General features: G+C 43.5%; 1 protein-coding gene across 5 annotated transcripts in view; it reads left to right on the top strand.

Annotated features, from left to right (window-relative positions):
* Positions 1–13,922, top strand: part of KDM2B (lysine demethylase 2B) — a 289,300-nt gene that overhangs the window by 232,734 nt on the left and 42,644 nt on the right. For 3 of the 5 annotated variants that reach the window (XM_073585979.1, XM_073585977.1, XM_073585980.1), the window contains 2 exons: positions 8,769–9,034; positions 9,839–9,877. In XM_073585979.1, the coding sequence (XP_073442080.1) occupies positions 8,769–9,034; positions 9,839–9,877 (305 nt within the window). The remainder of the gene's footprint in view (positions 1–8,768; positions 9,035–9,838; positions 9,878–13,922) is intronic. The other 2 variants (XM_073585978.1, XM_073585982.1) reach the window with 2 other exon arrangements.

Genomic DNA, 13,922 nt, shown 5'->3' with positions numbered 1-13,922 from the left:
CTCATTCGGAAGCTAGCTCTGAGGGGAACAGCGTTTCTAAAACGCGGGACATGGTCGATAGTCTTCTTGCAGCTATCTTCCAAACACTAAAACTTAAACAGGATGAGGCTCCAGCTCAGGAAAGCTCGGTTGTCCTTAGACGAGCCAGACCTCCGTCCCGAACCTTTCCCAATCACAACGATTTCAATACTACCTTAGCCAAACACTGGGAGCGCCCTGAGCAACGTTTCTCAGGCCGCAAGTATTTGGACGTTCTGTACCCCTTTGACGCAGAACTGCTCTCAAAGTGGTCCAAGGCTCCAGAGGTAGATCCTCCAGTATCCCGGATAGCCTCTAAAACGGTGCTCTCTCTGCCAGACGGGGCGTCGCTCAAAGATCCTACTGACAGGCAGATTGAATCTCTGGCTAAGTCTATCTTTGAGGCATCTGGCGCCTCTCTCTGCCCTATTTTCGCATCCGCCTGGGTGGCGAAGGTCATTTCCGCTTGGGCAAAAATCCTTCGCAGAGGCATCTTAGCGTCAGCTCCTCAAGACGAATTGGCAGATCTTGCAAATCAGATTAACCAGGCGGGAAAATACCTTTTGGCCGCCTCCTTGGACGCGGCCGGCTGCGTAGCAAGGGCTAACAGCAACATAGTAGCTGTACGCCGAGTCCTTTGGCTAAAGTCATGGAATGCGGACACTACTTCGAAAAAGTCGCTTACCAATCTGCCTTTCCATGGCTCTAGGCTCTTTGGAGCAAAGCTGGATCAGATAATTTCCGATGCCACTGTAGGCAAAAGTACTTTGCTTCCCCAGTCTCGACCAAAACGTCCCTTCAACAGAAGGGGGTTTCGACCATTCAGGCCTTTTTGTCCCTTCTCTGCCACGGAGAGAGCCACTCAACAGGATCGGCCGCCTGCCACCAGGGAGCGGGATCAGAGGAAACCTTCCTACAAACCCGCTCCTCGCTGGAGATCTAGAGGACAATATTCCAGATCTGCAGGAGCCAATTCCGGCAGATTTTCGTCTAAGTGACGGGTCACCCCCACCTGGAATTTCTTCCAGGGTGGGCGGAAGACTTTCCTTTTTCGCGGATGCTTGGCTGTCCGTTGTAGACGACGCTTGGGTAGACGACGCATCCGGTTACAAAATCGAATTTGCTTCACTCCCGAACAGACAGTTTTTCCGGTCTCGGCCTCCGCGACAGCGGGCCCAGATTGCGGGTTTTCTGCAGGCCATTTCCTCCCTTCTTTCCGCCGGAGTCATTGTTCCCGTTCCCTCAGACAAACGGTTTTCCGGGTTCTACTCCAATCTCTTTGTAGTCCCGAAGAAAGACGGCTCTCTTCGTCCTATTCTGGACCTCAAATTGCTCAATCGCCACGTGAAGATTCTTCATTTCAGGATGGAGTCTCTTCGGTCGGTGATTGCTTCCATGGAGCCCGGGGAATTTCTCTGCTCGGTGGACATTCGGGATGCCTATCTCCACATTCCAATATGTGTGCAACATCAGAAGTATCTTCGATTTGCGTTTCAGGGAGACCACTTTCAGTTCACAGCTCTTCCTTTCGGCCTGGCTTCAGCGCCCCGGGTTTTCACGAAGGTGATGGCGACTGTCATGGCCATCCCTCGCTCCAGAGGGATCCTCATCATCCCTTATCTGGACGATCTTTTGATCAAGGGTTCGTCTCGCCAGGACTGTCTCCGGAGCCTTCAGATAACCCTGGACACTCTCAGCCGCCTAGGTTGGCTAGTCAACAAGGAGAAGTCCATTCTGGTCCCCACCCAGCGTCTGACCTTTCTGGGTATGGAATTCGACACGGAGCTAGCCCGTGTTTTTTTCTTCCAAAGGAAAAATTTACAACTCTGTCCAAGGGCATCAAAACTCTCAAGAGGCCTGCTCCCATTCCAATTCGGTTCGGCATGAAGGTCCTGGGGAAGATGGTGGCCTCCATGGAGGCAGTGCCCTTTGCGCAGTATCACCTTCGCCCTCTCCAGCTGTCTCTGCTTTCAGCCTGGGACAAGACCACGATGTCCTTGGACCATCCTATTCGGCTTCCTCTCAGAGTGAGGCAGTCTCTCACTTGGTGGCTACGGCCAGCGTCAGTTCTCCAAGGGAGGTCCTTCCTTCCGCCTCAGTGGCAAATCATCACCACCGATGCGAGCCTTCTAGGATGGGGAGCCGTGTTCCATCAGAAAGCGGCCCAAGGACACTGGAAGCCACTGGAGTCTCTCCTTCCAATCAATCTTTTGGAGATCAGGGCGATTTTCCTGGCCCTTCTTCACTGGCAGCCCCTCCTCTCCGGCAAGCCGGTCCGCATTCAGTCGGACAACGCCACGGCCGTGGCGTACATAAACCATCAGGGGGGCACGCGCAGCAAACAGGTAATGTCAGAAGTGGCCAAGATATTCCGCTGGGCAGAACGTTACGTTCCGACAATCTCCGCCGTCCATATTCCAGGGGTGGAAAATTGGGCAGCCGACTTTCTGAGTCGCCAGGGCCTAGCGTCCGGCGAATGGTCCCTGCACCCCGCGGTTTTCTCTCAAATATGCGACCGTTGGGGCACCCCGGATGTCGATCTCATGGCATCTCGGATGAACCACAAGGTGCCGCAGTTCGTAGCCAGGTCCAGGGACCCTCTAGCCGTCGCATGCGACGCACTGGTGACTCCGTGGTCCCAGTTTCAACTTCCGTATCTGTTCCCGCCTCTGGCATTGATCCCTCGGGTGGTCAAAAAGATAAAATCGGAAGGCGTACCAGTGATTCTAGTTGCTCCAGATTGGCCAAGACGGCCTTGGTACACGGAACTGGTCAACATGCTCGCGGACGTTCCCTGGAGGCTTCCGGACCGTCCAGACCTTCTCTCGCAAGGCCCCCTCTCCCACGAGAATTCTCAGTCTCTGAGTTTGACGGCATGGCCATTGAGACCGCAATTCTAAAGGAATCAGGTCTGTCCAGTCAGGTTATTCAAACTATGATCAGAGCCAGGAAACCAGCCTCTTCCCGCATTTACTATAGGTACTGGAAGGCTTTTTTCCGTTGGTGCGATGATAGAAGAGTCTTCCCAATGTCGTTTTCTATCCCGTCTATCCTAGGGTTTCTTCAAGCTGGGTTAGATGCGGGTCTGTCCCTCAGTACGCTCAAGGGCCAGGTTTCCGCTCTCTCTATCCTCTTCCAAAGAGAGCTAGCTTCTCTACTACAGGTCAAGACCTTTCTACAAGGGGTTTCCCACGTGGCTCCCCCTCATCATTCGCCAATAGACCCGTGGGATCTCAACCTCGTTCTTAGCGCGCTCCAGAAGGCGCCGTTCGAGCCTCTCCAGGACATTCCTTTGTCCCTTCTCTCTTGGAAGGTCACCTTTTTGATCGCCATTTCCTCCATCAGAAGAGTTTCTGAATTGGCGGCCTTGTCATGTCGTTCCCCTTACCTCATTCTCCATCAGGACAAAGCCGTCCTCAGGCCCGTTCCTTCTTTTCTTCCAAAGGTGGTTTCCGCTTTCCATATCAATGAGGATATCGTCCTTCCTTCTTTTTGTCCGGCTCCATCTCATCCTCTTGAGAAGTCTCTTCACAAACTGGACGTAGTTAGAGCCCTGCGTGTCTATCTTGCCAGGACCTCTTCCTTCCGTCTGTCCGATTCCTTGCTAATCATCTCTGAAGGTCGTCAGAAGGGCCTTCCGGCTTCCAAATCCACGATCGCTCGCTGGATTCGTTCTACCATTCTGGAAGCGTATCGTCTTCAGGAAAAGCGGCCCCCTCCGGGAGTAAGAGCTCATTCCACCCGGGCTGTGGCGGCTTCGTGGGCTGCTCGTCACCAGGCCTCGGCCATGCAAATTTGCAAGGCTGCAACCTGGTCATCTTTGCACACCTTCACGAGGTTCTACAGGGTTCATACCCAGGCCTCGTCTGATGCTGTGGTTGGTAGGAAGGTTCTGCAGGCGGCGGTGGCTCACCGGCCGACCTGAGCCTTTCGGTTACTTTCGTTCCTTTTTGCTGTTCCCACCCTTGGGACTGCTTTGGGACGTCCCATGGTATTCTGTGTCCCCCAATAAGGCGATAAAGAAAGATGGATTTTTGGTTCTTACCGTAAAATCTATTTCTTGGAGCCTTCATTGGGGGACACAGCACCCTCCCTGTTTCAGTTGTACCGTGTTGGGTCTTAGAGTCCCCTGTTGGGTTGGTACATATGGTTCGAGTTTTTTCTCGTTGCTTCTCCTACTGCTTTTTCACCAACTGAGGTGCTTGGTGCCTGTCGGTGGGTGTATACTGCCGGGGAGGAGCTAATTTTATTGTTTTTGCATAGTGTCAGCCTCCTAGCAGCAGCAGCAGCATACACCCATGGTATTCTGTGTCCCCCAATGAAGTCTCCAAGAAAGAGATTTTACGGTAAGAACCAAAAATCCATCTTTTCTAGTAATTGTTTGGTCAGCAGATGACACATGCATGAAGATTTCAGGGAAGACTGACTGAACTTTTAGGCTATGTGCCCACGTATGCAGAAATTTCCTGAGAAAAACCGGACTCCTTCCCAGGAAATCCACTATTTTTTCCCCACTTTTTTTGTGCGTTTTTATTGCGGATTTTTTGCGGGTTTTTCCAGAGCATCTTGATACAATGAAATGCGCAGATTTTCTGCAAAATTAAAGAACATGCTGCATTTTTTTCCGCAATACGGTTTTTTTTTTTTGCGGAAAAAAACGCGTCATGGGCACAAAAATTGCAGATTTCGTTGTAATAGGATGCTCAATGTATGCGTTTTTGCAGCGGAAAAACGCGAAAAATCCTGAAAGTGTGAACACAGTCTGACACTTTGTTTATTCCTCAGCTAAATCGACACTTGATCTAGGGAGAGGCGAATAAGTCTCTAGCAAGACACTTTTTGGCAGTGGCTTATCTTCCATGAGAGCAACAAAATTGCCTTGTTCAAATCCAACTTGCCATATCCAAGATTTTTCATATACATTAATTATTTAAATTCCCTATCCCTTTGTTTTTGGAGTGTATTTGAAAATCTGAGTACCCAGAGAAAACTCACACAAACTGAGAAAACATGCAAACACCTTACTGATATGGTAATCGGTTGACTTTGAACCCAGGACCCCAGCGCTGTAATGCGACTATGCGAACCATCATTTTACTTGTGAAATCCATGCTGCTGTTAATAATGATGCAGATGCTTCATTTACCAACTTGACTTCTTTGAGTGCGCCACCTAGAAACTGTAGCAGGTAGTCGGATGTGGATTATCCCATTTGCAGACGTATGCATTAGGCATGTACCAAAAAAACTTATATTTCTACAACGTTCCCCTGAGTATAATGGAGAGAAAAAACTGACTTTTATATGTTTTTGGGGAGAAAATAACTTTGAATATTAAGGTGTGTGTGCTTGTTTTGTTGTTTTTCCTTTCTTTTTTTTTTTTGTACATCCCCAAAAAATGTAATACAATTTAAACCTGACAAAATGTAATCAAAAGAAAATGTTTGGAATATGTCGTGCCCACTTCAGTCTTATGGATACGCTCCAACATGGGTCAGAATTTAGTTTTTTGTAATTAAAGCGTATACATATAACAGAATGTACTGTATGACTCTGAACCATGCCCAATCTGTACATTTACTGCTTTTTGAAGGTAAAAACAAAATGTGTTAACATTTTTCCGTATTTTGACCCACCGAGTCATGTGAGGTCTTATTTTTTGCAGGACGAGTTGACGTTTTTATTGGTATAATTTTCGTGCATGTGACATCTTATGATCGCTTTTTATTCCGATTTTTGGGACGCAGAATGAACAAAAACCAGCGTTTCATGAATTTCTTTTGAGGGGGTGCGTTTACACCGTTCCGCGTGCGATAAAATTGATAAAGCGGCTTTATTCTTTGGGTCAGTACGGTTACAGCAATACCTCATTTAGGTCGTTTTTTTATGCTTTGTCGGTTTTATGCAATGAAAACCATTTTATATAAAAAATTATTTTTGCATTGCTTTATTCTGCGAGCTATAACTTTTTTATTTTTTTATATTTTTTTGCTGATGATGCTGTATGGCGGCTCGGTTTTTGCGGGACAAGATGACGTTTTCAGCGGTACCATGGATATTTATATGCGTCTTTTTGATCGCGCGTTATTTCACTTTTTGTTCGGCGGTATGATAATAAATCATCATTTTTTGCTTCATTTTTTATTTTTATTTTTTAAGGGGTTCGCTAAAGGGGTTAACTAATGGGACAGTTTTATAGGGCGGGTCGTTACGGACGCGGCGATACCAAACCAAAAAAATGAATTTATTAGGTAATATTTTTTTTTATTTTTTTTTGAATTAGCGCTTTTTTTTAAATTATTTTTACTTTTTTTTATTTTACTTTATTACATTGTCCCAGGGGGTACATAACTGTCCTGTGACAGATCAGCGATCTGTAACAGGCATAGACGCAGACTTCCTTATGCCTGCGCTTTGCAGGCACTGAGGAAGTCAGCTCCCTACAGGCCCCCGAAGGTCCCCGTCGCCATCTTGGATCCAGGGACCTGTAGGGAAAGAGACCCCTGCAGCAGCGCTGCACATTGCCCAGGTCACATGGACGGAATATTACGTCAAATGTAGGAAAGGGGTTAAATTCATCATACTTTTTCCAGAGTTATGGGCCTTTTTATTTAGTGTTTTATTTTTATAGTATTTCTTAAAGGGTTGTAGTTTACGGGGTAATAGCAGAGCAGACTAAAAACACCCCCCACCACAGAGAATGCTATGAGCCATGCCACTATAGAAAAAGATCCGTATCTTGGGACTCAGGGATAAAGTAAGAGCAAAAACTGGCCACGTTTGGCCCGGTGACAGGTTAAAAAAGATTTACCATATGTAGTGGTGTATGTGTCTGCTTCAAATTACTAATACTGAGTTTAGAGGATTTTGTTCAATTGTACTTAAACTTCACTCTTGACCTCTGCAATGACTAATTGTATAGTAAATTGTATATAGTAAAGGTTCTGTATTTTTACTTATTAAAGGAACCGGTCACTTGGGGATTCTGCTGCATTTCCGCATCGGTTTTGGCCCTGCGGAAACGCAGCAGTTCCGCTGACATGGTACAGTACAATGAAAGCCTATGGGTTTTCAAATCCGCTGTGCTCACGCTGCGTTTTTTTCCACGCGGTTTTGCTGCGGTTTACAAACCGCAGCATGTCAATTGTTTGGCCGGTTTCTGCAGCGGTTTCACACTTTTTAGGCTATGTGCATACGTTGCGGATTCCGCTGCGGGTTTTTCCGCACGGAAATGCAGGTAAAACCGCAGGTAAAGTGACCTGCGGTTTCACACCTCTACTATGTTAAAGGTGTGAAACCGCCCAAACAATTGACATGCTGCGGTTTGTAAACCGCGCGGAAAAAAACGCAGCATGAGAAGAGCGTTTTTGCAAACCCATAGGGTTTCATTGTACTGTACCATGTTAGCGGAACTGCTGCGTTTCCGCAGGGCCAAAACCGCTGCGGAAATGCAGCAGAATCCGCAACGTGTGCACATAGCCTTACATAGTAGAGGTTTTACCTGCGTTTCCGCGCTGAAAAACCTGCAGCGGAATCCGCAACGTGTGCACATAGCCTAACTGCGCCCCTGGCACTGAATGACCGCATACTCTAATGCTGAGCTGCAGTCAGTCAATGCTGGGGGGCACTGTTACAGCCGCCGCTCTCTATACACCGAGCAGTGACCGGAATGCTGCGGCCCCCTACCTCCGTGACTAACTGGAACGCTGCTGGGGGAATAAAGTTCATTTCCTCCCGGCAGTGTGGGTCTAAGTTCTGGGCACCGTGCAGGGTCACAGTGCTATTAATCTGCAGATTAACTCCATATCTGCAGGTTAATAACATTTGTTCAGGTGACTGGTTCCCTTTAAGTGCATGTATTTGGGGCTAAAAATCTGTACAGTTGGGTTTTATGGAATAATTTTCAGTTTACCTTCTATAGTTTGTGTTGTATTGTCTTATTGCTAGCTGTCGAGTGAACTAAAAGAAATCTATCGCGTTTGTTATGTAATCGAAGAGCAGCATTATCTGGGGGCTGAGACTCTGATTTCAACAATGTTATTTATTGAGCTGTGTGTTGCTGTTTCAATAAAATGTGAGTTTTATCAGCAGGAGATTGTCACTACTGGACTAGGTGTTTCCTGCCACCTTGTCAACTGCTCTGTGTGACGCCCTCCCCATTACTGATTGACAGCTTTCTGTGCTGTCTGCATAAACACAAAGCTGCTATTCAGGGCTCAACATTCTGAACACTACTACATCTGCAGCAGTGAAAACTGTGGCTTTATCACAACTTCTGCATATTAGTAAGCTAAGTGATACATCACTGGAATCCTTGTATCTGCTCTTACATCATCTTACACTCAGACTCTTTTTGCTACGTAGTCTGAGTGTAACATGATGCAAAATCTTTGTGACAGATTTGCTTTAATATTTCTCAACATCTCAGGCTTGTAGAAGGCAAGAGGATTTTTATTTTGTTTTTGTGAAAATGACTTTAAGCTTCATTTTGTAAAATTAAAAGTGTACAACCCCTTTAAATGACAATACATTTGACTGAAAATACTTAGGCTGTGAATTGGCTGTAGTAAGGCTTGTAAGTAAAATTTGTCTATAGCCAGAAAGAAAGGAAAACTGGCAAAAAATGTGGAGTTTCACAAGCTGCCTGGTTGGTTCTTCTCTCTTTATTACCATAGATCAGTATCGCTCAAAAGTGGAGTCACATTTTTAAGCATAAGATATAAAGTCGTTTGTGTTTTCTCACTTTTTTGGCCTACAAGCAAAAAAGAGGTCCAGGATTCAAATACGCCTCCAACCTGCCTGGGTCTCTGCTAAAGGAGCAAAAGATGAACAGAGATAATAAAGAACTAACAGAATTGGTGAAAAAGAAAGAATGGGAAGAGACCCCCAGGCAGAACCCGGAGGAGCCACCAAAAAAGAAAATTCTGGAAGGCATTGTAAAACGTAAACCGGAAGATATCGTTTTTAAGAGGAAAAGACCACTTGAAAAGAATATGGATCCTGCAGTTAAGAAACGGGTTAGTATAAATGGGGTCAAACAGGTTAAAAAAACAAAACAAATGAACTATCTCTTGCTAATGGATATTTGAGTAGAAATCAGAGAGACACTTTTTTTTCATTTGCAGTGAATCTAACCATTACTATTACCCAGTGACTGATACTTTTATACAAACCTGTTATGCCTGACCTTAACCTCAAAGACGTTTAATGTTTTGTCTTGTCTTTTATTTTATTTTTTTTTAAACATTAAAAAGGCAATAAGCTGAAGTCAGCATGAATTTGTTTTCTATTTAGAGGTACTAATTTGTTAACTCTTTACTGGTTGTATGCTAGATATTTGCCTTTGTTTCTCTTCATTTCACAGTTTTCTTTATTTTTGATAGGTCATTGATCAAAATTTAAATGTGAAAATTGCAACAAACAATATCCAAAACTGCTTTCCTGCACTATAAACATACATTTTTATTTATTAAAGTCACAGTCCTGATGCCTGCTCTTCTAGTGTCCCCATTACACTTCTGAGTCTGACTTCTGACATTTCAGTTTCGTCAGAGAGGTATTAGATGGAACTATTTAGGAGTCCACATCGTGCCCTGAATATAGGTAGTTACAGCGTGGATAGCGATACAGGTCATGATTTGGAGCCACACAGATTCTTTGTCATTGAACTTTGCAGGATAGGAAGTATTCACAAGGGAACACTGGAGTAGATGAGGCCAGTAAGCAGTGATGTGTAACTTCTCATATACTGTGCTGTCTCTATCTAGCAGGTGGTGTTACAGGTGGATGAACTGTAATGAGGTTTTCTTTTTCTTTTTCAGCTAAAACATGGAAAAGAAGAGAAGCTCTTCAAGAAAAAGGTATTTTTGTTCCTGGAGAATATCAATTGGTGCTTTTTATTCTTTCTTTTTTTCACTGATGAGTGAAACTTTCAGCCCATAAAATTAGCTAATCAGTTTGTAGAATGCATTCTAATGGGAGGTTCAGACAGACGCTTTCATTCTGTCATAGCAGAATTGATATATACATAGTTTTGGTAGTTTTTTTAATAAATATAGCCTAATGTATGTGATTTGATTGCAATTGTTCCTATTTTAACCCCTTCACTATCACCTCTGGGAGCACTGCTTAAAGGGAATCTGTCACCAGTTTTTGTCATCTAATGTAAGAGCAAAGAATGTAGACACAGACTCTGAGTCCAGCAATATGTCACTTACTCGGCTGCTTATTGTCATTTTTGATCTTTTGCTTTTAAAACAGTAATTTTTTTTTATTGCTGGAGCACTACTAAACCTGCGGCATCAGGATGAATGTTCAAACAACGGAGGGCACACCTTTAGTCATACGGGTTCACCAAAGATGTACTCAAATAGAATATGCAAAGCAGAGAGGAAAGAAGTACATCCACAAAATGGGAACTCCAGCAAACAATTTAGGAAAAAAATGTGCAATTTTTATTAGTAACACGTACACAAAACAACAGAAGGAGATAAAAACAATTAAAAACACACAATAGCAATCATGTCACAATCATGGAATACAGACAGAGTGACTCTCCCACAACAAATACCCCTATAGTTATATAAATATATATGTATAGGTAGAGCAGGCCACCTGAGATGCAATAACTAAAGCACTCAATATAAGAGCAATAACCAAGATTTGTCCAAAAGGCCTGCGGCATCAGGATGGTTGTGAGAGGAACAGGGCTCCCGCTATCACGTTATCAATGTACCCACTGCAACTCCATCACTGTGACGCCATTGCGGGTTGGTGATGGTTGTCGTGGCAAACAGAAGTCATAAAATGACCTCAGAGTCTGCCAGGCATGGTGCCTTTTAGGCTTTGTCATAAGCAGAGTTTAACAGTTTTGTCAGTGTCAGACAAGCGATCATACTACTGAGTATTTTTTGTCTCAGTGGGTCTAAGAAAAAAGCAAACTAAAAAGAAAAATGTAAAAATAACTGTAAGAATGTAAAATAACTAATTATAAAATGAAAAAACGTAAAAACTGTTTCACCATTAAAACATGTTGGTTGTAAAAACAAAAGTAAACGCCCAAAAAATATAAGCTGTGTGTAAACGTTACATTTTTGTCTCTATTTTTTTTTTCCTGTGCAGTTTTGTCACAAAACCTGAAGGGTTTCCTGATGTGGGCAAAGTGAATGAGAATCCTGAAGTCTCGTGCACACTTTGCTTATTTTTAACTTGCTGATTTAAATCTGTAGCATATCAATTCTTTCAGATTTCTCGCATACAGGGAAAACCTGCATCAAAAAACTCTTAAGCTGCGTTTTTTTCTGCCAAGAGATAAAAAAATTGTGTAAAAATTTCTGCACCAAATGCTTTACGAGTGCATATACCTTAACGGTCAGATTATTTAACCCCCACAAGGAACACCGTGGGAAAAAAAAATTGTAGGAAAACTGGTATTTTTTTCATACGGCTATACAAAAAGTGGAATAAGACACGATCAAAAAGTGGTATTTAAAGAAAAATTATATCCATGAAAGTGTCATATAATTCTGCAGAAAATTAGCTTTCACTCAGCTTTCTTGGCCGAAAAATAAAGTTACAGCTCTCAAAATATGGTTATGAATTTTTTGCATAAAAATTAATCATGTCCAAAGTAACAAAACCTAAAACATCTTTATGAATATCATATCCTACTGACGTGAATAATAAACCTTAACACTTTTACTACACAGGAAGTTATGTCAAAAAGAAATTAGACATTGCAGGAATTGCTGTTTTTGTTAATTTAGTTTCTCAAAAAAAAAAAGAAAAGTTATGTACTCCAAAATGGTACCAATAAAAAAACCTCTATCGTTGCTCTGTCAGTAGAAAAATATGTTGTAAAATTAGGGTGTAAAAGTAGAAAAACAGAAAATAAACAATGTATTGCCATAATCGTACTTACACGTACACATGGTGAAAGGTGTGTGTGTGTGTGTACCGTGTGTGTATGTATATACAAGGTGGGACATTTATATGGATACACCTAAATAATATGGGAATAATTGGTGAGATTATCTTCCTGTTTGTGGCACATTAGTATATGGTAGGGGGAAAACTTTTCAAGATGGGTGGTGACCATGGCGGCCATTTTGAAGTCGGACATTTCGGACTCAACTTTATTTTTTCCAATGGGAAGGAGGTCATGTTATAAATTGAACTTATTGAGAATTTCACAAGAAAAACAATGGTGTGCTTGGTTGGATACGGTTTTCAGCTGCAAAAGCAGATCAGCTTTTTAAAAATCCGCATCACCTGAAAGGTTTTTGAGCTCATAGATAATGTTTTCAATAGAGCAGATTTCTAATCTGCTTTTGCTACCTATCCATTGGTGTTTCTCGGGAAAGAGAAAGTATTAGAAAATCAGTGATTGAAGAAGCCCTTAAGCAAAAGGAAGATCTTAAAAAGACTCTCAAGAGACGCTTTGTGTTTCTTAAAACGGATGCCTGCACACGTCACAGAGTGAACTATTTTGCCATCAATGTTCGATATGTTTGTGACAACAAAGAAATTGTTACCAAGACACTGGCAGTAAAAGATACTAAGGCTATGTGCCCACGTAGCGTTTTAAAACGCACAGTGAAAACCGGACTCCTTCCCAGAAATCGCGCATTTTTTTTCTGCACGATTTCACCGCGATTTTACCGCGATTCTGTTCGCGATTTTCTCAAGCACTTTTCCAAGCGATTTGAAGCATCGCTTGGAAAGTGATTGACAGGTTGGTCACACTCATCAAACATAGTGTTTGACAAGTGTGAGCAACTTTTTACTATTGAGGCCGCCTATGCGGCCTCAATAGTAAAAGATAGAATGTTAAAAATGATAAAAAAAAATTTAAAAAATCGGGGTATATTTACCTTCCGACGTCCCGCGCTGCCATCCCGGTCCTCAGCGTTCCCAGTAATGCCTTGCGAGACCTGTGATGACGTTGATCTCGCGTTATAGCTATCTCGCGCGACCACGTCATCACAGGACCTTGCCGCAAGGCATTACTGGGAACGCTGCGGGCCGGGATGGCAGCGCGGGACGTCGGAAGGTAAATATACCCCGATTTTTTTTATTATTTTTTTTACAGGGGTATGGTACCCAGGGCGTGGAGGACAGTCTCCTCTCCTCCACACCGTGGGTACCAACCGCACATGAGACGCTTATCTTCCCGCATGGAGGGCATAGCCACATTCGGGAAGTAAGCGATTCTCATGCATTCCTATGGGTGCGGAATCGTGGCAATTCTTTGCGATTCCGCACAAAAGAATGGTCATGCTGCGATTTTTTCCGTGATGCGATTCCGCCGCGGAAAAAAGCGCAGCATTAGCACAGCATGTGCGGAATGCCATAGGAATGCATGGGGGGCGTTCTGTACACGATTTTTAAATGTTTTCGCACCGAAAATCGCGGCAAAAATGCTTAAAAATCGCATCGTGAGCACACAGCCTAAAGCTCATCACAGCAGCCAGTTTCTCCAGGCCTTAGTGGAAAAAGTTCTGCAAGATTATGATTTCAAAAAAGAACAAGTTCTTGCTATTGTAACAGACAATGCTTCAAACATAAGTACAATTAAACTGATGAATGAGAGTAATGAACAGCTAGAAGAAAATTTAGGATTCAGTATGTTTGAGATGGAAGGCCACAGTGCTGTTCATGTAACCGATGAACAAACAGATATTACAACAGAAGAACAGCAAAATTATACTGTAGAAATAGATGATCTTGTTGAAGCTGCTTCAAATCACTTGCATATTCATAACATGCGCTGTGTTGTGCACACGCTGCAGCTGGCAATAAGAGATAGTCTGCAAGAGGGACATGCTGGAAATGTGATTGGAAACGTGAGGAAATTGGTTATTGCCACCAGAACCCCTAAAATTGATTCCATCTTGAAGAGACACG

Source organism: Dendrobates tinctorius, unplaced genomic scaffold (genome assembly GCF_039654945.1).
Source record: "Dendrobates tinctorius isolate UK_male_01 unplaced genomic scaffold, ASM3965494v1 ptg000090l, whole genome shotgun sequence".
NCBI classification, from domain to species: Eukaryota; Metazoa; Chordata; class Amphibia; order Anura; family Dendrobatidae; genus Dendrobates; species Dendrobates tinctorius.
Note: the sequence above shows the minus strand (reverse complement) of the source record. Positions and strands in the feature narration are given on the sequence as shown.